General features: G+C 66.4%; 1 protein-coding gene across 2 annotated transcripts in view; it reads left to right on the top strand.

Moving 5' to 3' along the window:
• MAP3K12 (mitogen-activated protein kinase kinase kinase 12) overlaps positions 1 to 24,465 on the top strand; it is a 54,013-nt gene that overhangs the window by 20,463 nt on the left and 9,085 nt on the right. Inside the window, exons 1-2 of one of the 2 annotated variants that reach the window (XM_075901615.1) lie at positions 13,419 to 13,527; positions 19,869 to 20,359. In XM_075901615.1, coding sequence (XP_075757730.1) covers positions 19,921 to 20,359 — 439 coding nt within the window. In that variant the 5' untranslated portion in view covers positions 13,419 to 13,527; positions 19,869 to 19,920. Of the gene's footprint in view, positions 1 to 13,418; positions 13,528 to 19,868; positions 20,360 to 24,465 lie in introns of those variants that run through there. The other variant, XM_075901616.1, reaches the window with a different exon arrangement.

The following is a 24,465-nucleotide window of genomic DNA, read 5'->3' as shown; positions in this document are numbered from 1 at the left end:
ACGCGCAGGCAGCCAGTGCCGGGACTGGGCACCCCAGGATCCCGCGGCTGCCAGCGGAGGACGGTCGCCTGCTGTCTTGGCTGCAGCAAGATGCTGGGGGTGGGGGGACGGCGCCATCGAGAGGGCAGCAGGGGACTGGCCTGAGCCAGGACATCAGGGCAACCCCCCTTCCAACTCTTGCATCAGGGCCATGAGCGAGCGTGCGGGGCCAGGGCCTTGGGTGCGTGGGACACGGGAGGCGGCGCCCCCTGGTGCCAGGCCAGGGCATCGCAGGTCCATGGGGCCAGCCCCTGCCAGGGTGTAAATTAGCACCCTTGGCGCGGAGGCCCTGGCGCGTGGCTCCCGTGAAACAGGGGCTGGTTTCCACCAGCTGGGGGGCTGGCGGCTCCCTCTCTTGCCTCTCCTGTTGTCCTGCCTGCCCCCCCTTTCTGGGGCTGCTGCCCCACTGGGTCAGTTGCCTTCTCCCTAGGATCCTGCCCCCCTTGTAGGGCGGCCCCACGGTGCCCATGACACATCCCGGGGGGCCGGCTCCTGGAGGGGGGCGAGTGGGGAGCGGCTCCTTCGCACCGCGGGTCCGACCTGCCCTCCCCGCCCGGCTTCTCGCGCCATCCTCTGCGCCCCTCCCCCGCCCCCGTGAATATTTTATAACCTGGGACTGATGAAAAATTCACGTTGGCTCCGGGATCCTTGTGCTCCATTTACCACGGTGACGGCACGTCTGGCCGCCTGCCCGCCGCCGCCCCCCACGTGAGCGCCGCGCGGCTCGGATTGGCACGGCCGGGCCGGGGGCCGAGTGGCGGGAGCTGTTGCGAGGCAAAGCGGGAGCCCGGAGCCGGGGGCAGTCGGGTGCTGAGGCGGGACAGCGGAGGGGAGGGCACAGGCTGGGGGCAGCCGGGGGGGAGCCGGAGGCAGCCGGGTGCTGAGGCGGGACAGCGGAGGGGAGGGCACAGGCTGGGGGCAGCCGGGGGGGAGCCGGAGGCAGCCGGGTGCTGAGGCGGGACAGCGGAGGGGAGGGCACAGGCTGGGGGCAGCCGGGGGGGAGCCGGAGGCAGCCGGGTGCTGAGGCGGGACAGCGGAGGGGAGGGCACAGGCTGGGGGCAGCCGGCCAGGAGCGACAGGTGGGGAGGGGGCTCTCGGAGCGGCACTGCCGGGGGAACGGAGCCGCCGGGCGAGGTGAGGGGTAGAGCCCGGCAGTCAGCCGACCGGGATCCCAGCCACGGCTGCGCCAGTGCCCCTCGCTCCCGACCCTCGGCCCCCCCAGCCCTGCCCGGGCCCCTCGCTCCCGACCCTCGGCCCCCCAGCCCTGCCCAGGCCCCTCGCTCCCGACCCTCGGCCCCCCCAGCCCTGCCCGGGCCCCTCGCTCCCGACCCTCGGCCCCCCAGCCCTGCCCAGGCCCCTCGCTCCCGACCCTCGGCCCCCCCAGCCCTGCCCAGGCCCCTCGCTCCCGACCCTCGGCCCCCCCAGCCCTGCCCGGGCCCCTCGCTCCCGACCCTCGGCCCCCCAGCCCTGCCCGGGCCCCTCGCTTCTGACCCTCGGCCCCCCCAGCCCTGCCCGGGCCCCTCGCTCCCGACCCTCGGCCCCCCCAGCCCTGCCCGGGCCCCTCGCTCCCGACCCTCGGCCCCCCCAGCCCTGCCCGGGCCCCTCGCTCCCGACCCTCGGCCCCCCCCAGCCCTGCCCGGGCCCCTCGCTCCCGACCCTCGGCCCCCCCCAGCCCTGCCCGGGCCCCTCGCTCCCGACCCTCGGCCCCCCCCAGCCCTGCCCGGGCCCCTCGCTCCCGACCCTCGGCCCCCCCAGCCCTGCCCGGGCCCCTCGCTCCCGACCCTCGGCCCCCCCAGCCCTGCCCGGGCCCCTCGCTCCCGACCCTCGGCCCCCCCCAGCCCTGCCCGGGCCCCTCGCTCCCGACCCTCGGCCCCCCCCAGCCCTGCCCGGGCCCCTCGCTCCCGACCCTCGGCCCCTGGGCCCCCCCCAGCCCTGCCCGGGACCCTCGCTCCCGACCCTCGGCCCCTGGGCCCCCTCAGCCCTGCCCGGGCCCCTCGCTCCCGACCCTCGGCCCCTTGGCCAGCCCAGCCCACCCCACACACATGCACACACACCCAACACCCGCTGCCTCCCGTTGGCGCCAGGCCCCTGCTGCCAGCAAGCCCCACCCAGCCCGACTCCGCAAGACCCTGGCCAGCCCTTTGCCTCCGTGACGCGCCCTTGATTCCCCTCTTTGGGCTCAGTGGGTCACGCTGGCCCAGCCTCCGCCCTGGGGCTTGGTGCCCCCCCGCAGTGAGATAGTTGGGTTGCTTATTGCAGTCCCCGGGTGGGGGGCTGTTTCTTAGGGCTGCTCCCCGCTAGGCCAGCCCAGCCTGACCCAGCAGGGGGCACTGTGGGGAGGGGCGAGAGCTGGAGGGGGCTCCTGGCTACTCCAGCCCAGCCTGTCCCAGCAGGGGGCGCTGTGGGGAGGGGCGAGAGCTGGGGGGGGCTCCTGGCTACTCCAGCCCAGCCTGTCCCAGCAGGGGGCGCTGTGGGGAGGGGCGAGAGCTGGGGGGGGCTCCTGGCTACTCCAGCCCAGCCTGTCCCAGCAGGGGGCGCTGTGGGGAGGGGCGAGAGCTGGGGGGGGCTCCTGGCTACTCCAGCCCAGCCTGACCCAGCAGGGGGCGCTGTGGGGAGGGGCCAGAGCTGGCTGGGGGGGGGGTCCTGGCTACTCCAGCCCAGCCTGACCCAGCAGGGGGCGCTGTGGGGAGGGGCCGGAGCTGGGGGGGCTCCTAGCTACTCCAGCCCAGCCTGACCCAGCAGGGGGCGCTGTGGGGAGGGGTGGGAGCTGGGGGGGGCTCCTGGTTACTCCAGCCCAGCCTGTCCCAGCAGGGGGCGCTGTGGGAAGAGCCTCTTGCTCCCCTGCTCTGTTGGGGGAGGGGTGGGAGCCGGGAAGGTCCTCAGGTGCCCCCCTTCCTCCCTCTAATCCGTTTAGCCGCCACCGTTCTGCTCCCTCTCCTAATGCGCCCTAAGGAATTAACGTGGCGCCGCTAATCGGCTGATGGCCTCCCTCCATACCAGGCCTGGGGGATGGGAGCTGGGGGGGCGGCCCGTGCAGGGTGGGGGGTTGAGAGCCCCACCAAGGGAGGGCTGTGCCCCTTTAATCGTCATCTAAATCCATCGGTCTTGAACTAAAGCCCCCAGGCTCCCCTTCCCCCTTGTTCCCGCCTGGGGAAACTGAGGCACGGCAGCAGGCCCAGATTCTAGTGGGGAGCCATTCTCCCCCTCCCTGCCTTTGTGCAGGGGCTGAGAGTGTGAGCGCCCATCCCATCCCTGCTGGGACCCTGCTCAGCCTGGACCCTGCATAGGCCTCTGCCCGCAGTATGCCACCGCTCCCCGCAGCGCCCCCTGCTGGCAGAGGTCAGTGCTGGAGGAGTAGGGGGGTTCCGCCCTGGGTAAGGCTCCGGGAGAGTAGCAGGGGGCTTGCGTGGCAAATATGGGAGGGCAGCGGGGGGCAATTTGGGGAGCAAGGGAGCTTGGGAGGCAGTTTGGGGGAGCATGAGGCAGTTTGGTGGCAGGGAGTGCAAGGGGGCAGTTTTGGGAGGCATGTGAGAGAGGTTGGTCGTGGGGGTGCACTGGGGCAGCTTGAAGGGGAGTACAGGGGGCACTTTTGTGGGTGGGGTATTTTGGGGGGGCTGGGAGCAGTTTTAGGTGGTGCTTGGGGGCAGTTTGTGGGGACCATGGGGCAGGTAGGTGGTGCAGGGACCCCTGGGTGTGGTGGGGATCATGGGAAAACAGCTCAGCATCAAGGAGCTCTGGGGGGCCCACAGGGTCTCCCCACCCCTTGCCCCGCGAGCTCCCCCTCTGGCCAGCTTCCCCCCCTCTGGCCAGCCCTCCACCTCCCCATGTGACTTCCCCTCCCCCCGCCCCTCCATGGTGTCAGGGATAATATTAGTGCTGACTTCATGCTCTGAGCGCTGGGATGCGTTGCCATGGCGATGCCGCAGCATCCCCCCCCCCCCCTCGCCCCGTCCTATTCGGTATCCACGTGATGTTCAGGAAGCAGCTCAGCCTGGCCTGGCCTGGCCTGGGATTTGGGCGGCAGGTTCCCGCCTCTGGCCCTCCTGGGTCTCCAGGCCGTGGGGCCAGGCGCTGCCCCTCGACGGCCGACCCCAGGCCAGCTCCGGCCCCGCTCTAGGCCCGGCCTCCGGTGCCACAGGGACAGGCCAAGCATCAGAGCCGGGGGGAGCAAAGGGAAAGGGAGGCTCCGGAGCAGGGTTACATTTGGGGTCCCCCCCCAAGATACTGCAGAGAATGGGGCTATGTCAAGAACCCGGGAAACCCTGCGGCTTGCGGGGCTGGGGCGAGGCCGCATGGGCTAGTGGAGCCAGTGCGGGAGGAGCCTGGGGTCTGTATGCCGAGTGACCGTGGGCACATCACTGCCATGCCCCGGGCCTCAGTTTCCCCTCCTGCCTTCTAGACAGGGTTGGGGCAAGGGCTATCACTCTGTGTGTGTGCAGAGCCCAGCACGGTGGGGCCCTGATCTCCACACTGCTCTGGCAGAAGGAATGACATGAGTCCCCCCCTCACCCTCCTAAATCTATCCACTAGGCTGCGCTGCCCTCCTTTCTGAGGAAGGTAGACACACATGCACATACGTGTGCTAAGCTGTGCGTACACCCTATGCTGATCCATGTGCACACACTAGAGGTTGATACAAATGTGCCCATATGTGTCTGTGTGGTGACGTGCACACGTGTTAACACCGTCTCAGCAGTATGGTGACGTGAACACACGTCCTGCCCCACCTCCCTGCACCTCAAGCCAGCCCCAGCTCACTTCCCCCCCCCCCCCCGCAGCCCATCTCCCTCCGCAGCCAGCCACGCCCCCAGCCTTTGCCCTGCTTCCCCTGCAAAAGGGGTCACCTGGTCACCCTCCCAGGGAGCCTCCGCCAGTGTGTGCGGGGGAAGAGGAGGCTGTCACACTGAAATTCCCATCCCCCTCTACATCGTAGTGCAGTGCCCAGAGAAACTGAGGCACACCCACGGGGTTACTACAGGACAAGAGAAATCACATGCAAAGGGAATACAATCCCCAGCATGTGTGTAGATGCGCGGGGAGGGTGTACACGTGTGGAGATATGCAACGTGTGCGTACATGTGTGTAGATGCACTGTGTGTGTGCAAGTGTGTAGATGTGCGGGGTGAGTGTACACACTTGTAGATTCATGGGGTGTGTGTACACGCATGTTGATGTACAGGGGGTGTACATGTGTGTGCATACACAGGGGTGTACATGTGTGTAGTTGCACAGGGGTGTACATGCGTGTAGATGCACGGGCTGTGTGTGTACACGTGTAGATGTGCGGGGAGGGTTGTACATGTGTAGATGCATGTGGGTGTGTGTATACACACCTATAGAGGCGCAGGGGTGTACATGCGTGTAGATGCGTGCTGTGTGTGTGCGCGCGCGCAAGCACATGTGGGTTAATGTGCACATGGGGGCAAAAGGGAGTAATGCCAGGGGCTGCATTCATGAAAGCCAGGGCAGCACCACTGTCCCACCAGACGGGACAATGCCCGGTTCCCAGGGCCGATGCGGACTGTGTGGGTGCCCAAGTGGCTGGACAGAGACACTTAAGGGACTGGCTGTGATAGCTGGCCCAACTGGGGGACCTGGCTTCAAGTGCCTGTTCTGCCACAGTCTGCCTTTGTGACCTTGTGCAAGTCACTTAGCCGCACCCTGCCTCAGTTTCCCCATTTGTCCAGTGAGACTCATACCACCGCTCTGCCTCGCAGAGGGGTGGGCAGCGCTTGGAGCTCCCCATCAAACACTAGGCCCTATGGTTTGTTTTCAGCTGCACAGCCGGGAACCCCTGGGGGAAATGGAGTTTGTTTGAGGTGGCAGGGATGTTTACCTTGCTGGTGGGCTTTGGGGCTGGTCCCTGCGCTTCACAGGCCGGGCGTCCCACGTAGCTCACGCTCTGACTTTGTGTTGGCGTCAGTTACTTCACGGGACAGAGCAGCCAGGAAGCAGTCCCAGTGTGAATGGTGCTGGGGCCCTTGTGGCACTGTTGGCCTGAAGTTCACAGCTCCAGGGTCCCAGCTAGCCCTGGCAGGGCACTGCTGAGTAGAAGTTCGCAGCTCCAGGGTCCCAGCTAGCCCTGGCAGGGCACTGCTGAGTAGAAGTTCGCAGCTCCAGGGTCCCAGCTAGCCCTGGCAGGGCACTGCTGAGTAGAAGTTCGCAGTTCCAGGGTCCCAGCTAGCCCTGGCAGGGCACTGCTGAGTAGAAGTTCGCAGCTCCAGGGTCCCAGCTAGCCCTGGCAGGGCACTGCTGAGTAGAAGTTCACGGCTCCAGGGTCCCAGCTAGCCCTGGCAGGGCACTGCTGAGTAGAAGTTCGCGGCTCCAGGGTCCTAGCTAGCCCTGGCAGGGCACTGCTGGCTGGAAGGTCACATTACTGAGCTTTCCAGATCTACTGATGCTAAGTCCTTCCATGGCCCCCTGCAGTGTCCGAGACAGGGGGCCGGGGCGGCGGGGAGGGGAGGGGAGGGGTGGGCCGGGCAGCACAGGGGAAATGACACAATCGTCTCATTAAGGAAACGGTTTGGGAGGAAAGACGAGAGTCTGAAGGTTGCATCACTGAGGGACTGCTGAGAGCCCGTCAACCCCCCCTCGTCCTGCGGGGTGGGGGGGGGGGCGACTCAGGCCTCAGTGTATGAATGAGACAAAACCCTAACCAGTAGCTTAAGAAAGCCCCCTCCTGCCCCTCCCCCGTAGCTCCTCCCCCCCCCCCCCCCCCCCCACTGGGGAAATAAAATCCCTTGGCTAGGGGATGAAGTCATCTCCCAGGCGGGTTCTCGGAAATGCCCTTTGACCTCCGGCTCCGGTTGGGCGGGGAGCGTCGCGCTTCCTGGCGCTCCCCTGGGGGAGGCAGGTTGTCAGGGAGCAAGCCTCGCCCCCCAGACACACTCTGCCCCCTCAGCAGCAGGGGGGCGGATTGTGGTGCCGGGCAGCGCCCTGCTCCCGATTCCGGTTCCAGCCCAGCAAGGGAAGCCAGTAGGCAAACCCGGATCCGGATCGGATCCAAACGGCAGCCTCCCAAGCCGCCCCCCCCCCCCCAACAAAATTCTGCATCTTTCTGGGGAGACCTGGTCCGGCCCACGTCCGCACTGTCAGGGTCTGCCCCACCTCGGGCCAGCTGTCCCCAGACAACTTGAAGGTTTGGCTTGCCGCAGGCTCCCGGCCTGGTGCGCTGGGGGGCGTGCGTCTGTGGCGGGCTGCCAGTGTTAGTGCGGGGGGGAGGCAGCAGGCTGCTTGGCCGGCGTGTCTCTGGGGGGAGGCGCAGGCCGCTCCTGCGAATTGCCTGGCCGTTGTGTTTTGCTTTGCTAACTGTTGGCGGCCGGGTACTGTGGTTGGCACAGCCGAAATGCAGCCAGCTCTGGGGTGGGGCTTCCCTGCTCAGGGGAGCCTCTGAGCCCATAGGGAATGATCTCTCAACAGGCAGGAGTAAGGGCGGCAGGGAGACGCCGAGCAGACCGCACCTTTAGGGAGCTGCCCCCTTTCTCTCTTATCGGCCACGCCTCCTGGTTGGACTACATTTCCCATGATGCACTGTGGTCTCCCCTCCGGCCAGGGAAGACTTTGCGTCATGGAAGAGGAACGCCCAGCTGGGGCCGGGGCCGGTGGTGAGAGGGGAGGACCCAGCGGTGGCACCGCTCAGCGGGAGTGTGTGTGGGGGTCCCTTTTCTAAATACAAACACGGGATTTTTCAGAAGGAAGACAGTTGCCTTTTGTGAGAATTGCGCTGGGTCGACGCTTTCGCCTGTGCGGGGAAAGCAGGTTGGAGGGAAGATTTGCAGCCAGCCCAGGCTGCGGCAGAACACGGCCCCCGAGCTCAGGCGATCCCTGGTCCCAGCCCCCAGCTCAGGCTCTGGACTCTCTTTTGGCCCCGTGGGATGCGCACCACGTTCAGGCTTGCGGCGGGGTCCCAGCCAGCTGAGGCCTGGACTCCAGGTGGTACAAACACCCCAGGCGCCAGATTCTGGGCGAGCCGCATGGCTGCAAAGCCGGCAATAGCCCTGGCAGATCCAGGCAGTTTGCAGTTACATTAGAGGGGACCAAAACACGTACAGCTTGGAGCTCTCTAATCCGGCACACCTGGAGCCCGACTGGTGCCGAACCGGCACTTCCGCTCCTGGGCTCTGAGACGACGAGGGTACATCTACGCTGCGGCGCTATGTCGGGATACTCCCGGGATCCACGTCTTGACAGCGCGCCCGTTATTTCGAATCGCATAACGGGCAAGTTGTTCCGACGTCCCGGTAACCCCGGTTCCACGGGCACTAGGGGGCTGCCGGGACGGTGGTCTGTTTCGCAATGAGCTCGAAAGACGGGACGCAGTCTGGGGAGCTCCAAGTGCCTGGCTTGTTTTGAGCTAGCGCCACAGGGTAGACGCGCCCGGCGAGGCAGGACTGAGGGCTGTAAACAAACTACGGGCCCATGGGAGACGTGGCCACCCCCATGATGAGTGGATAGCTGGCTAAGTCCTGCCACGGATGTTGCCGGGCCAGGAAGTGCCAGACCAGAGAGGTCCAGCCCGTAATAGAAGGACGATAAACCCTCATTCTACAGGGCACGCACCAGCGTCTCGGAGGGCTTGGGCGGAGGGCCGCTGAAGACGGATGTTCCATCACTAGCCCGGAGGAGGTTCCTTCACCCCATGACACGTCTAGTCCTGGCCACTGGAGCAGCCCAGAGACTGGATCAGATGGGGGGGGCTGGTGTTCCCAGTGAAACAAGAGCAGCCCCCTTGGCCCCAGCGATTTGTTACGTTTCAGAGAAAACCGGTGAGGGGGCAAAAGAGGCGCGTGGCATTGTCGGCCCGTGACCCACGGAGCAACATGCCCTTGTAGAACCCACGCCACGTGCAACGTGTGCTCGTGCAACTCGCACGGCAACGCAGGCCTGCACAAGGAGGAGCCTGAGCATGGAGCTAGAGGAGTTGGCTTCCCTGCCCCGAGGGAGCAGAGAAAGATGCAGGAGCCAAAGGGCCCTGGAGATGAAAGACCCACCGGGGTTCCCGGACGCATCCCCCGAGGTGCTGTGCTGGCGCGGGGAAGAGGGCGAGAGATGGTGGGTCCAGAGCAGCCGCCGCCGCATCCAGCTTCCAGCGGTGGCCAGTGCTAGTTCCGTAGGGCGCACAGGAAGCTGGGAAAGAAACTGGGGCGCCAAGTCACCTGGGCCAGGCAGCATGGGGCCCATCTGACCCCTGCCCAGCAGGGCGGTTGGGAGCCCAGGTAGCATCAGCAGCTTTCTTTGTACAGCACCAGCGCCCATCGTTGGCCTGTAACGATCCAGCCCCTCATCACCCGCCTCTGGAGATCAGTGGGCGTTCTCCCTCTGCCCTGGCAACCCCAGTGCCAGCCCCGTGCCCAGGGGAGGTTAAAAGATGAGACATTTAGGTGAATGGAGATTGCCTATCTCCTAGGACTGGAAGGGACCTTGACAGGTCATTGAGTCCAGGCCCCTCCCTTCACAGCAGGACCAGGTACCCTCCCTGAGGAATTTTTGCCCCAAATGGCCTCTGCAAGGATTGAACTCACAACCTGGGTTTAGCAGGTCAATGCTCAAACCACTGAGCTATCCCTCCCCCCTATTGGGAGGGTGCGGCCTGAGCCTTCTTGGCTTGGAGTCGAAATTCCCAGCTTCCACAAGGACCCAGAACCTGCTCCTACACGAGAGCAGAGACGCTCACCACGGACTCGTGGAAATGTGGGGCTGGAAGGAGCCTCAAGAGGTCACCTAGTTCCCCCCCCTTCGCCCCACACCCGCGTAGCTTCAGTCATCGTGTCACTCCAGCGCTGGGACTTGGAGGAAAGCGCCAAGTCTCACGGGCCTCGCCATCCCTCCAGAAGAGGTGGCAATGCTGCGTTTGTGTTGCAGGGCGTGTCGCGTGCACACCCCCCACGAGGTCTGGGCAGCACGAGTCCTGCCGCAAAGAGCATGCCGTGGGAAATAAAGCGCGGCAGACAAAGGGAAACTGAGGCACAGCACGGTTCCATGACTTGCCCCCAATGAAACAGGAATTCTGGGGCAGAGCAGGGAATTGAAACCAGCGTTGCTGGGTCCCTTGTCAGGAAGGCTTTGTCCACCCTCCGAGGGAACGTGGCGTTTGCTGCTAGGCACTCACGGGGAGAGCCCCCCTTCCAACGGCCAGAGCCAGACCTGCCTTGAAATCCCTCCACAGCCCCCTCCCCCCGGCAGCTCCGTTATCAGAGTCTTGCTAGTGTCTCGCTGTCTGTCCACGTCTGCGCGTGTGCGCGCGTTTGTGAGTGTGTCCGTGTGTGTGTCCGTGTGTCTGTCTTTGCATTCGCGTGTGTCTTTGTGTGTGTGCATTTGTGTGTGTGTCAGGGCGTGGGTGTGCGTGTGCATGTGTGGGGCTGTGTTTGCGTTTGTGTGCGTGCATGTGTCTGTGCGTGTTGAGAGAAGCCTCGGGCGTGGAGGGCTTGCGTGGCGCCGTGGCCCACAGGGCGGCGAGAGGGCGGTTCCTGGCCCAGAAGGACGCCAAGATTCTTCTCCCCATTTCTCAAGGGGGAAAACAGAGACTCCGAGAGACGTGACTCGCAGAGCTGAGACCAGGCTCCTCAGCCTGCCTCCAGTTCTCTGTCTGCTGGGACACACTGGAGCCAGAGCACGGGGGCCCTGTGTGGGGGTGGGCAGCAGTGGTCCCTGTTCGCTGAGCGCTTGGGCAGCTGTCCAGGAGAGATTCAGGTGCCTCCCAGCTGGTTACCAGCATGCCCACAGCCAGCAGCCGGTTGCGATGGGTGGTGCACATTCACACATGCATCGGTGCACAGAACAGCATTTATTCTGCACACAGGTGGAAAATGTTCGAGGGGACATTGGTGGGCAGAGAGCTCTCTATAGCTTTGTACTGGCTCTTGTACTGGAGCCAGCGAGCTACAGCCAGATGGGTGGGGGAGGGGTGGCTAGCTACCCTCTGTCCTGGAAAGGGGTGGCAGAAAGCACCTCGCTTTTCAGTCCCGCCGCTACCCCCTCCCTGCAGAATCCTGCTCTGCCCCAGGGGCAGGTGTTTTCCCAAGGGCATCAGCCCCCCCCTCCTGCTTTCCCACCGGGCACCTTTGCAAGGAATTGATGCAGGCGTCTCTCTTTCCCGTGGTTTCCTTCAGTGCCCTTGCTCCGGGCCCTGGAGCTCCAAGTGCACCAGGTGGGCACCGTGCCACACTACACCTCTGGCCCTGCACTTCTGTGGGTGTTGGCCCCGCCCAGCGGCTGCCCAGGGGGCACTGGAAACAGCTGGAGATGGGTGGGACGGGGGGGGGCAGCACTGCTACAACTCGGGGGGATTTCCCAAGGGAGCCAAGCACCCACCTCCTGTGGAATTTCATTAGCATCGAAGCCTTCGGCTTTTTCACCCCTCCCCCTGGCATTATAGTAGCTCCTGAAAGATTGTAGCCAAGGCCTTACTGTGCTGGTTGCTGCATGCAGACACCAACAGAAGAGCAGTCCCAGCCCCGTAGACCTCACAGCCCAAAGAGTGAGGGGGGAAACTGAGGCACAGTGAAATAGGTATAGGATCCAGGACTCTCTGAGATCCAATCCAGTGCTCTCGCCACTGGGCCGTGCTGCCTCTCATACGGTACTTGAAACCTCAGAACCATCTGTAATGTAGATGAGGGTGATGATCCTCAGATGGGGAAACTGAGGCACGGTGCTGGGACTTGACTCCCTCAACATCACTCAGCAGCAGGGACAAGACCCAAGACCATGGTTCTGTCTGATGCTCACGGCGTCCCCTCCCCTGACACGTCCTCTGTGGGTGTCAACCGCACTGGGGAGGGATTTCCAACTAAATCAGTTACCTCCTTTGCCTTAAACCCTGCAGGACGGCCTCACGCTGCCCCCCACCAGCGCCGCACCAGGCTGCAGCTTGAGCGGTGCCGAGGCATCAACCCAGAACGCTTGCTGAGGTTGCTTTTATTACACACACAGCGGTAGCACCTCTAGGCCCCTGCAGCGATCACGCCTGTACTGTGCTAGGGACTGTGCGTTCACATGCAGTGAGGGCGTCTCTGCTCCAAACAGCTGGCCATCTAAAGAGTGTCAGGGGAAACTGAGGCACGGGGCACTTGCCCATGGTCACCCAGCAGATCCAGGGCCTGGGGTTCTGGGTGATGGAGGGTAAGCCCCTTTTCCTCTCTAGGCTTCTGTTCTCCCTGCTAGCCTTCTCTGGCCAGTAAGGCACCCATCTCCCCCCATGGTAGCAGTTTTCAAGTATCTAAAAAGGGATTACAAGGAGAGAGAAAAATTGTCCTCGGCCTCTGAGGACACGGGACAAGCAGCCAGGGAGGTTGAGGTTGGACATTAGGAAAACTTCCTGCCTGCCAGGGGGGTTAAACACTGGAATAAATTGCTTGGGGGGTTGTGGAATCTCTGTCACTGGAGATATTGAAGAGCAGGTTGGACAGACCCTGTCAGGGATGGTCAGGACGGTGCTGGGTCCTGCCATGAGGGCAGGGGGCTGGACTCGATGCCTCGCGAAGTCCCTCCCAGTTCTATGGTTCTAGGATCTCAGCTGGATGGGGCTGCAATGCAAAGGGTAGAAAGGGGAACTGAGGCGCGGAGGGGAAATGACTTGTCCTGGGAGACACAGTAAGTCGGCATCGCAGCCAGGAACACGGCCACCCTGACGAGAAGGAGACGGGCCCATAGGTCCCTCCCGTTAGCCCTCACCCCACAGCCACTGTCAGGGTGCCCCCATCCTTCCCCACTTTCCGGGGGTCAATGTCTCTTGGGCAGGGGGACAGATCTTCCAGACTCTTCCGTGGCCTGCCTGCGGGGCTTGTAATGGCCCTGGCCAGGTGGCTGGAGACATAGCCCCGAGCCCCTGGGCGAATCTAGGGGTGATGTGTGCACTGGAAGGGGCACCGGGGCACTGGGAGAGTGATGGGGGCGGGTGTCTGGGCGCTGGCTCTATGGGGCACCAGGGTGTTGAATGCCTTGGCACGGAGCCCTGGACTCCTTCCGTTCCCGCTGCCCTGGGCCTGGTGCCCCTGGGCCTGCACAGCGTGGCACGGGGGGGGCAAACGGGACCCTTCCCCCGCACGCCCGGGCCCTGCTGCGTGGCCAGGCACAGCCATGGGGGGCAGGGCCCTGCGGGGGGGCTGCAGGGCAGAGTCGCTGCTGCCCTGCCCTGGGGAGGTGCCCGCGGGGGGGGGGGGGCTGGTGTCCCCATCTCGCGGCGCCCAAAGGGTTAATCTGGCCCGGAGCGAAGAGCCCCCCCCCGGCCAGGGATGAGCTCAGGCGCCGCTCACCTTGGCTCCTGCCTCCCGGGCGATGACATCAGCACGGGGGCTACCTGCGGCAGGGGCGCAGCCCATTGGCTGGCTCCCCGGGGGCGGGGCCGGGAAGAGGCTGCTTCATTGGCAGGGGGGTGGGGGCGGCGCCGGGCCCGGCGCAGAATCGGGGGGGGGGGGGAGCAGCACATGGAGGCGGGAGAGAAAGGGGCGCCCGGAGAGCGCGGACGGACAGACGGGCGGACGGACCCAGGTGGGTGGCTCTGCCGGGCCGGGGGGGGCCGACGGGCCGGGGCACAGGTAGACAGAGAGTTGTGAAGGGAGCGGCAGCTCCGCGTGGGGGCGGCCGCCCGGCTAGAGAAACTGGCCTGGGGTTAGGTAGATAGAGGGGGAGCTGGGCACAGACCGACAGACAGATAGGTGGGGGAGGGGCGGGGGACAGACCGACAGACAGATAGGTGGGGGAGGGGCGGGGGACAGACAAACAGGTAGAGGGGGATCTGGGGACAGACAGATGGGGGGGGGGGAATCAACGGATAAGCAGGCTTCGGGATGGATGCACGGATGGATACAGTATCTGGGGGTGGATATATAGATAAGCAGGTTTGGGGATGGAGGAGGTGTCTGAGGATGGATAGGTAGGTCGATAGATGTATGGGGATGGATAAGCAGGCTTGGGGATGAATGGATGGATAGATAGATAGAGGATGTGGGGGGGACTGTATGGATAGACAGGGGTGTATGGGGATGGATGGAGGGATAGACAGAGGCGGTGTATGGGGATGGATGGATGGAGGGATAGACAGAGGGGGTGTATGGGGATGGATGGATGGAGGGATAGACAGAGGGGGTGTATGGGGATGGATGGATAGACAGAGGCGGTGTATGGGGATGGATGGATAGATAGAGGCGGTGTATGGGGATGGATGGCTAGAGGGGGTGTATGGGGATGGATGGATGGATGGATAGACAGAGGCGGTGTATGGGGATGGATGGATAGACAGAGGCGGTATATGGGGATGGATGGATAGATAGAGGGGGTGTATGGGGATGGATAGACCGAGGGGGTGTGAGGATCAATGGATAAGCAGGCTTGGGGCTAGCTAGCTGGATTAGGCAGCTGTGGGTAGTGGCCCTGGCAGGCCGGGCTGGGTAGCCCAGGAGAGGCGGGTTTGGTGAGAGGCACCGTGCTGTGGGGTAGCCCCCAGAGAAGGCACCGCGCTGGGGACCCAATGAGAGGGAAATCAACCAGGCTGAAGTGAGGGGCCGGGCGGTGGGAAGGGAGGGTCTGGTCCCCCCATGGCTGGTGACAGGTGAGTGGGGCGGGTGGTTGGACCCTGGCTGGGGCTGGGGAGGGATGATGCTGAGGGCTGCCCCCAGGAGAGGCAGGAGCCCCAGGATGGCTGGTGTGTGCTGGGCACAGGGCATCCCCCCGTGTGCAGTGCTGAGAGGGCACCAGCTGCCTGGCAAAGGGCACCCCTCCAGTAGCCCGCTGGAAAAGGGGCTGCACTGGGGGGCAGGCAGGAGTTTGGGCACTAGGGTGAGGGGCCTGGGAAGGGGTCTGGGGTTGGCGGAGGCTATGATGGGGTCTGGCACTGGGGGACAGAGCGCAGGGGGTTGGGCGGAGGGGAAGGGGTCTGAGTATCGGGGTGCAGGCATGTTGTGGCACTGGGGGGGAGATTGCCAGGGGTGCTGGAAGGGTCTGGTGCTGGGTGAGGGGTGCAGGAGTCAGGCATGGGGGTAAGGGGCATGGGGGTTCAGGGTATTGTGATGGGAAGTCCTGGAGGGTCTGGCACTGGGTGAGGGGGTGCAGGGGATTAGGGTGAGGAGTAAGAAGGGCTCTGGCTCCTAGGCTGAGGTCTTGCAGTGTAAGGAAGACTCCGGGGGTGAGGGTTACCAGAGGGATACCAGAGGCCTGGCACTGGGGTAAGGCTGTAGGAGGGTGAGGCTGTAGGACGAGGGGCACAGATGGGGCGCAGATGGGGTACGATCCCCGCACTGAATCTCCTCTCAAACGGGTGCAGACAGACAAACTGACCCTGGGCTTGGATTGCTCCATACCCCTCTCTCCTCCTTCCCCCCCATCCTCAGCAGAGCCCCCAGGCCACTGCCCCCCTCCCCCTGCATGTCAGCCAGGCGCCCAGGCTGTGCGTGTCATGCTGGGTTGGTTCCTGTGCATGGCTGAGCCCGGTTCCTACTGACCCCCAAGGGGGTGGCTCTGCTCCCCGCTGGCATGGCTGGGTCCCCCGCTCGCTGTCACTCCTGCACGGCGCGGGCACCACATGTGGGGCGGGGTAGTGAGAGGGTGCTGCAGTGGGGTGCAATGGGGGATGGGCCCATTGCGAGCCACATGGGACACCCGCTTACTAAATAGAGGTGAGCAAGCCGGATGGGTAGAGTCACAGAAAGGGGGGGATGGGGGCTGTTTGGGGAGTGCAGGAGACAGAGCAAACTAGCGTCCTGTGGACAGCCCAGCCAAAGGGCGGTAGAGGGGTCAGTGAGGGGGGATGAAGAAAAGGTTGGTTGGCTGTCTGTCCCCGTCCAATGTATCCATCCATCCATCTCCACACTGTCTGTCTACCCTCCCCAGCACCCCGTATGCTCCGTCCCTTGCCCCCGGTGGGGGTTTGCAGGCTGGGAGCACCCCGGGGAGCCAGAGGAGCTCTGTCCCTCGGAGTACGGGGTGGCGAAGGACGGGGGGTGTTCACAAAGGAGGACACGCCCCCTGTCCCTACGGTTGTGGGGAGTGAGATTGGCCAGCTGGGGGAAGCTAAGCCAAGCTCTGTAGTGAGGGGCCTTGTTGGCTTGGGAGAAGGGGGGAGGGTCTGTCGGTCTCCAGCTTCCCGGACAGCCCCCGGTTGTGACCCAGATCACAGTGTGTTTCTGTGCCCCCCCCCCCCCCCCCACGTGCTGCCTCTCATGCCAGACAGCAGCCGCAGGGAGAGACAGACCCACATGGAGCCTCACCCCAGTGGCCCAAGGCCTAGCTTCATTTGCATACAAATGGCTTGCTGGCCAATCACAAGCCTAGCCGGCAGCCATTGGCTCACCCGATGTGTAAAGGGAGTTGCGGGCACAGTGCCCAGAGCCGGGCTGCGCGGGATCGACCTCCGTGGGCAGTTGTGGTCAGGAAAGTAGCTGCGAGTCCCCCCACCCCCGCAGTCAGCCCCATGGGCCAGTGTCCCCCCGCCCCCGCAGTCAGCCCCATGGGCCAGTGTCCCCCCGCCCCCGCAGTCAGCCCCATGGGCCAGTGTCCCCCCGCCCCCGCAGTCAGCCCCATGGGCCAGTGTCCCCCCGCCCCCGCAGTCAGCCCTATGGGCCAGTGTCCCCCTGCCCCCGCAGTCAGCCCCATGGGCCAGTGTCCCCCCGCCCCCGCAGTCAGCCCCATGGGCCAGTGTCCCCCCACCCCCGCAGTCAGCCCTATGGGCCAGTGTCCCCCCGCCCCCGCAGTCAGCCCCATGGGCCAGTGTCCCCCCGCCCCCGCAGTCAGCCCCATGGGCCAGTGTCCCCCCGCCCCCGCAGTCAGCCCTATGGGCCAGTGTCCCCCCGCCCCCGCAGTCAGCCCCATGGGCCAGTGTCCCCCCGCCCCCGCAGTCAGCCCTATGGGCCAGTGTCCCCCCGCCCCCGCAGTCAGCCCCATGGGCCAGTGTCCCCCTGCCCCCGCAGTCAGCCCCATGGGCCAGTGTCCCCCTGCCCCCGCAGTCAGCCCTATGGGAGCACTGGCCACACGAGCCAGCTCCCGCCCTGGCTCGTGCATCCACAATAGAGTCGTGGCCGGTGACACAGACAGGAGGGGCCCCCGCCGGGCCCAGGGGGGGGCACAAATGGGGCAGGATCCCCTTGTGTTTGCCTCTGCCCTGCCCTGGTTTCACCCCTGTTACTCATCCTCTGATCTGTCTATTTTTAGACCCTAATCACCTGATTCTGGGTCTAACAGCTGCTTGGTCTCCCCTTCGGCAAGCAGGGTCTGACCCGAGGAGCTTTAAACCCCAGACTCTGCCCCGTCCTCCAGCAGGCCACTGGAGGTAGGAACTTGCCCCGGAGCAGAGAACTAACTCCGTGCAGGAGAGAAGCTCCTGGCTTCAGGCCTGTAGCATTTGCCAAAAGACAATCCCCTTGCGCCCGGCCTTACGGCCACCCATTGGCTCCTGCATCCCCTGCCCTCCCCGAACGAGTGGGGCCCGTCTGGGCCAGGACCAGTGCTTGCAAAATGCTTTTGTCTTGAGGTGTAAAGAAAGACTCCATCCCCGTGTCCGTCCATCCATCCATCCCCAAGTCCGTCTGTCCATCCATCCCCATGTCTGTCTGTCTATCCCTATTCATCCCATCTTATCTAGCTATTTATCTATCCCTCCCCCCTTCCAATGGCTCTACCTCATGCTCTATCCAACCAAAGGGATTTCAGTGCACAGGTGACATTGACATTCACTGGCATTTGGTACCTAACTCCCCTAGCCTCTGTGTCCAGCCCCGTCTCCCAGTGGAGTGTCTCAAACACAAGGCCCCTGAAATTGCTCGCAGGGTGTAGAGCAGGAGTCACCCCTGGGTGGCACTCAGCCCCCGGGGACGCTGGCCCTGTGGGGGGGGGGGGTTGCAGTGCCCTATTCTGGGCAGTGGCTGGGCTGGAGGGGGGTCGGTCTTGCCATGGCGATGCTGGCCAGCGGGGAGGGCTTCCCTGCTTCCCAGGGAAAGGCGCAGGCAGTAGGGTGGCAAGAGCCTGGGGCCGGCTCCTGGTTCCCGCACGGCTGCCTGACTTCCCGGGCAGCCTGCTGCACTGCATGCTAAGTGAGCTGGGCTCTGGCACCGTGCAGGAGAGAGCCTGGCACAGCACTGCCAACACACACTGCAACCTTGGGCACACACACACTCACACACAGCCACACTGACCCACAACTCCACACACACACAGCCACACTGACCCACAACTCCACACAGCCACACTGACCCTCAACTCCCCACACACACAGCCACACTGACCCACAACTCCACACACACACAGCCACACTGACCCTCAACTCCACACAGCCACACTGGCCCACAACTCCCCACACACACAGCCACACTGACCCACAACTCCACACAGCCACACTGACCCTCAACTCCCCACACACACAGCCACACTGACCCTCAACTCCACACAGCCACACTGACCCACAACTCCACACACACACAGCCACACTGACCCTCAACTCCCCCCACACACAGCCACACTGACCCACAACTCCCCACACACACAGCCACACTGACCCACAACTCCACACAGCCACACTGACCCTCAACTCCCCACACACACAGCCACACTGACCCTCAACTCCACACAGCCACACTGACCCACAACTCCACACACACACAGCCACACTGACCCTCAACTCCCCCCACACACAGCCACACTGACCCACAACTCCCCCCACACACAGCCACACTGACCCTCAACTCCCCCCACACACAGCCACACTGACCCACAACTCCACACAGCCACACTGACCCTCAACTCCCCACACACACAGCCACACTGACCCTCAACTCCACACAGCCACACTGACCCACAACTCCACACACACACAGCCACACTGACCCTCAACTCCACACAGCCACACTGACCCACAACTCCACACACACACAGCCACACTGACCCTCAACTCCACACAGCCACACTGACCCTCAACTCCCCACACACACAGCCACACTGACCCACAACTCCACACAGCCACACTGACCCTCAACTCCCCACACACACAGCCACACTGACCCTCAACTCCACACAGCCACACTGACCCACAACTCCACACACACACAGCCACACTGACCCTCAACTCCACACAGCCACACTGACCCACAACTCCCCCCACACACAGCCACACTGACCCTCAACTCCACACAGCCACACTGACCCACAACTCCACACACACACAGCCACACTGACCCTCAACTCCACACAGCCACACTGACCCACAACTCCACACACACACAGCCACACTGACCCTCAACTCCCCCCACACACAGCCACACTGACCCACAACTCCACACACAGCTATGTACACACACACACACACAAGTCACAAACACAGCTATGTGCGCACACACCCCAACACACAGCTACACTGACACAACTCCATACACACAGCTAGGTGCAGAGATGTACACACACACACAGCCCCACAGAGCTACACTGACTACACACACAAACTCACAGCTATGCACAGAGATGCACAGGGACACACACACACACACACACACACACACACACACTCTCTCTCTCTCTCTCTCTCTGGGTCTCCCTGAGGGGCAGGACCTGTCGCGGCGAGCGAGCAGCCGACGGGGCCGGGCGGAGGTTTCAGCACCTCGGACAGCGCTCGGGCCGGCACAGCGGGAGCGGGGAGCCCAACCCGGCCTGGGGCAGGGCAGGGACCCGGAGCGGCCTGGCCCACGCCAGCCCTGGCACCAGCTCCGGGGCTCCCTCTGCCCCATGCCCCCCCCCCAGGGCGGGCAGCCCTCTCCCGGGGCCCCAGCTGGTGCCCAGCGCCCCTCAGGCCTTGGCTACGCCCGTAATTCCCATCGGGATCCTGCTCACGAGGATTTTCCTTCCCTCCCCAGCCCTCGCCCGCCACCCCCGGGGCGCCGGGGCGGCTGATGCCTGGCCCCGGCCATGGCCTGCCTCCACGACACCCGGACGCCCTCGCCGTCCTTCGCCGGCTTCAGCGCCGTCCTGGCCGAGAGCTCCCTCCGCAAGCTGGACCCCGAGGCCTCGGACTGCACGCCCGAGAAGGACCTGACGCCCACGCAGTGCGTGCTGCGGGACGTGCTGCCCGTCGACGGGGGCGGGCACAGCCCCACGCCCAGCGAGGAGACGCGCGACCAGTTCGCCAGCAGCGTCCTGCAGCTGCAGCAGCATGAGGCCGGGGCCGGAGCCGGGGGGGCGGGCGCTGGGAGCGCCGAGGTGTGGCAGGCCCGGTACCATGCCGACCAGGTCCGGCTCCACTGCCAGACGGGCAGCGGGTTCCTGGAAGGGCTTTTCGGCTGCCTCAAGCCCGTCTGGAGCATGCTCGGCAAAGCCTACTCCACCGAGCACAAGCACCAGCAGGAAGGTGTGCCGGCCGCTGTGGGGGAGGGGAAGCACCGGGGCCGGGCAGAGGCTGGAGGAACCGGGGCGTGGTCCCTGTCCCGGTCCCCAGTGTGTGTCGATGGGCAGCGCCCGGCGGGGTCCCTGTCCCGGTCCCCAGTGTGTGTCGATGGGCAGCGCCCGGCAGGGTCCCTGTCCCGGTCCCCAGTGTGTGTCGATGGGCAGCGCCCGGCGGGGTCCCTGTCCCGGTCCCCAGCGTGTGTCGATGGGCAGCGCCCGGCGGGGTCCCTGGCCCTGTCCCCAGCGTGTGTCAATGGGCAGCGCCCGGCGGGGTCCCTGGCCCGGTCCCCAGCGTGTGTCGATGGGCAGCGCCTGGCGGGGTCCCTGGCCCGGTCCCCAGCGTGTGTCGATGGGCAGCGCCCGGCGGGGTCCCTGGCCCGGTCCCCAGCGTGTGTCAATGGGCAGCGCCCGGCGGGGTCCCTGGCCCTGTCCCCAGCGTGTGTCGATGGGCAGCGCCCGGCGGGGTCCCTGGCCCTGTCCCCAGCGTGTGTCGATGGGCAGCGCCCGGCGGGGTCCCTGGCCCTGTCCCCAGCGTGTGTCGATGGGCAGCGCCCGGCGGGGTCCCTGGCCCGGTCCCCAGCGTGTGACGATGGGCAGCGCCCGGCGGGGTCCCTGTCCCTGTCCCCAGCGTGTGTCGATGGGCAGCGCCCGGCGGGGTCCCTGTCCCTGTCCCCAGCGTGTGTCGATGGGCAGCGCCCGGCGGGGTCCCTGGCCCTGTCCCCAGCGTGTGTCGATGGGCAGCGCCCGGCGGGGTCCCTGTCCCTGTCCCCAGCGTGTGTCGATGGGCAGCGCCCGGCAGGGTCCCTGGCCCTGTCCCCAGCGTGTGTCGATGGGCAGCGCCCGGCAGGGTCCCTGGCCCTGTCCCCAGCGTGTGTCGATGGGCAGCGCCCGGCGGGGTCCCTGTCCCTGTCCCCAGCGTGTGTCGATGGGCAGCGCCCGGTGGGGTCCCTGTCCCTGTCCCCAGCGTGTGTCGATGGGCAGCGCCCGGCGGGGTCCCTGGCCCTGTCCCCAGCGTGTGTCGATGGGCAGCGCCCGGCGGGGTCCCTGTCCCTGTCCCCAGCGTGTGTCGATGGGCAGCGCCCGGCGGGGTCCCTGTCCCGGTCCCTGTCCCCAGCGTGTGTCGATGGGCAGCGCCCGGCGGGGTCCCTGGCCCGGTCCCCAGCGTGTGTCGATGGGCAGCGCCCGGCGGGGTCCCTGTCCCTGGCCCGGTCCCCAGCGTGTGTCGATGGGCAGCGCCCGGCGGGGTCCCTGTCCCGGTCCCCAGCGTGTGTCGATGGGCAGCGCCCGGCGGGGTCCCTGTCCCGGTCCCCAGCGTGTGTCGATGGGCAGCGCCCGGCGGGGTCCCTGGCCCGGTCCCCAGCGTGTGTCGATGGGCAGCGCCCGGCGGGGTCCCTGGCCCTGTCCCCAGCGTGTGTCGATGGGCAGCGCCCGGCGGGGTCCCTGTCCCTGTCCCCAGCGTGTGTCGATGGGCAGCGCCCGGCGGGGTCCCTGTCCCTGTCCCCAGCGTGTGTCGATGGGCAGCGCCCGGCGGGGTCCCTGTCCCGGTCCCTGTCCCCAGCGTGTGTCGATGGGCAGCGCCCGGCGGGGTCCCTGTCCCGGTCCCCAGCGTGTGTCGATGGGCAGCGCCCGGCGGGGTCCCTGGCCCTGTCCCCAGCGTGTGTCGATGGGCAGCGCCCGGCGGGGTCCCTGGCCCTGTCCCCAGCGTGTGTCGATGGGCAGCGCCCGGCGGGGTCCCTGGCCCTGTCCCCAGCGTGTGTCGATGGGCAGCGCCCGGCGGGGTCCCTGTCCCTGTCCCCAGCGTGTGTCAATGGGCAGCGCCCGGCGGGGTCCCTGGCCCTGTCCCCAGCGTGTGTCGATGGGCAGCGCCCGGCGGGGTCCCTGTCCCTGTCCCTGTCCCCAGCGTGTGTCGATGGGCAGCGCCCGGCGGGGTCCCTGTCCCTGTCCCCAGCGTGTGTCAATGGGCAGCGCCCGGCGGGGTCCCTGGCCCGGTCCCCAGCGTGTGTCGATGGGCAGCGCCCGGCGGGGTCCCTGGCCCGGTCCCCAGCGTGTGTCAATGGGCAGCGCCCGGCGGGGTCCCTGTCCCTGTCCCCAGCGTGTGTCGATGGCCAGCGCCCGGTGGGGTCCCTGTCCCTGGCCCTGTCCCCAGCGTGTGTCGATGGGCAGCGCCCGGCAGGGTCCCTGGCCCGGTCCCCAGCGTGTGTCGATGGGCAGCACCCGGCGGGGTCCCTGTCCCTGTCCCTGTCCCCAGCGTGTGTCGATGGGCAGCGCCCGGCGGGGTCCCTGTCCCTGTCCCTGTCCCCAGCGTGTGTCGATGGGCAGCGCCCGGCGGGGTCCCTGGCCCTGTCCCCAGCGTGTGACGATGGGCAGCGCCCGGCGGGGTCCCTGGCCCTGTCCCCAGCGTGTGTCGATGGGCAGCGCCTGGCGGGGTCCCTGGCCCGGTCCCCAGCGTGTGTCGATGGGCAGCGCCCGGTGGGGTCCCTGTCCCTGTCCCCAGCGTGTGTCGATGGGCAGCGCCCGGCGGGGTCCCTGTCTCTGGCCCTGTCCCCAGCGTGTGTCGATGGGCAGCGCCCGGCAGGGTCCCTGGCCCGGTCCCCAGCGTGTGTCGATGGGCAGCGCCCGGCGGGGTCCCTGTCCCTGTCCCCAGCGTGTGTCGATGGGCAGCACCCGGCGGGGTCCCTGTCCCTGTCCCCAGCGTGTGTCGATGGGCAGCGCCCGGCGGGGTCCCTGTCCCTGTCCCCAGCGTGTGTCGATGGGCAGCGCCCGGTGGGGTCCCTGTCCCTAGCGTGTGTCGATGGGCAGCGCCCGGCGGGGTCCCTGGCCCTGTTCCTGTCCCCAGCGTGTGTCGATGGGCAGCGCCCGGCGGGGTCCCTGTCCCTGTCCCCAGCGTGTGTTGATGGGCAGCACCCGGCGGGGTCCCTGTCCCTGTCCCCAGCGTGTGTCGATGGGCAGCGCCCGGCAGGGTCCCTGGCCCGGTCCCCAGCGTGTGTCGATGGGCAGCGCCCGGCGGGGTCCCTGGCCCAGTCCCCAGCGTGTGTCGATGGGCAGCGCCCGGCGGGGTCCCTGTCCCTGTCCCTGTCCCCAGCGTGTGTCGATGGGCAGCGCCCGGCGGGGTCCCTGTCCCTGTCCCTGTCCCCAGCGTGTGTCGATGGGCAGCGCCCGGCGGGGTCCCTGTCCCTGTCCCCAGCGTGTGTCGATGGGCAGCGCCCGGCGGGGTCCCTGTCCCTGTCCCCAGCGTGTGTCGATGGGCAGCGCCCGGCGGGGTCCCTGGCCCTGTCCCCAGCGTGTGTCGATGGGCAGCGCCCGGCGGGGTCCCTGGCCCTGTCCCCAGCGTGTGTCGATGGGCAGCGCCCGGCGGGGTCCCTGGCCCTGTCCCCAGCGTGTGTCGATGGGCAGCGCCCGGCGGGGTCCCTGTCCCTGTCCCCAGCGTGTGTCGATGGGCAGCGCCCGGCGGGGTCCCTGTCCCTGTCCCCAGCGTGTGTCAATGGGCAGCGCCCGGCGGGGTCCCTGGCCCGGTCCCCAGCGTGTGTCGATGGGCAGCGCCCGGCGGGGTCCCTGGCCCTGTCCCTGTCCCCAGCGTGTGTCGATGGGCAGCGCCCGGCGGGGTCCCTGGCCCTGTCCCCAGCGTGTGTCGATGGGCAGCGCCCGGCGGGGTCCCTGGCCCTGTCCCCAGCGTGTGTCGATGGGCAGCGCCCGGCGGGGTCCCTGGCCCTGTCCCCAGCGTGTGTCGATGGGCAGCGCCCGGCGGGGTCCCTGGCCCGGTCCCCAGCGTGTGTCGATGGGCAGCGCCCGGCGGGGTCCCTGGCCCTGTCCCTGTCCCCAGCGTGTGTCGATGGGCAGCGCCCGGCGGGGTCCCTGGCCCGGTCCCCAGCGTGTGTCGATGGGCAGCGCCCGGCGGGGTCCCTGGCCCTGTTCCTGTCCCCAGCGTGTGTCGATGGGCAGCGCCCGGCGGGGTCCCTGGCCCTGTCCCCAGCGTGTGTCGATGGGCAGCGCCCGGCGGGGTCCCTGTCCCTGTCCCCAGCGTGTGTCGATGGGCAGCGCCCGGTGGGGTCCCTGTCCCTGTCCCCAGCGTGT

This window comes from Pelodiscus sinensis, chromosome 19, assembly GCF_049634645.1.
Source record: "Pelodiscus sinensis isolate JC-2024 chromosome 19, ASM4963464v1, whole genome shotgun sequence".
NCBI lineage: Eukaryota > Metazoa > Chordata > Testudines > Trionychidae > Pelodiscus > Pelodiscus sinensis.
Note: the sequence above shows the minus strand (reverse complement) of the source record. Positions and strands in the feature narration are given on the sequence as shown.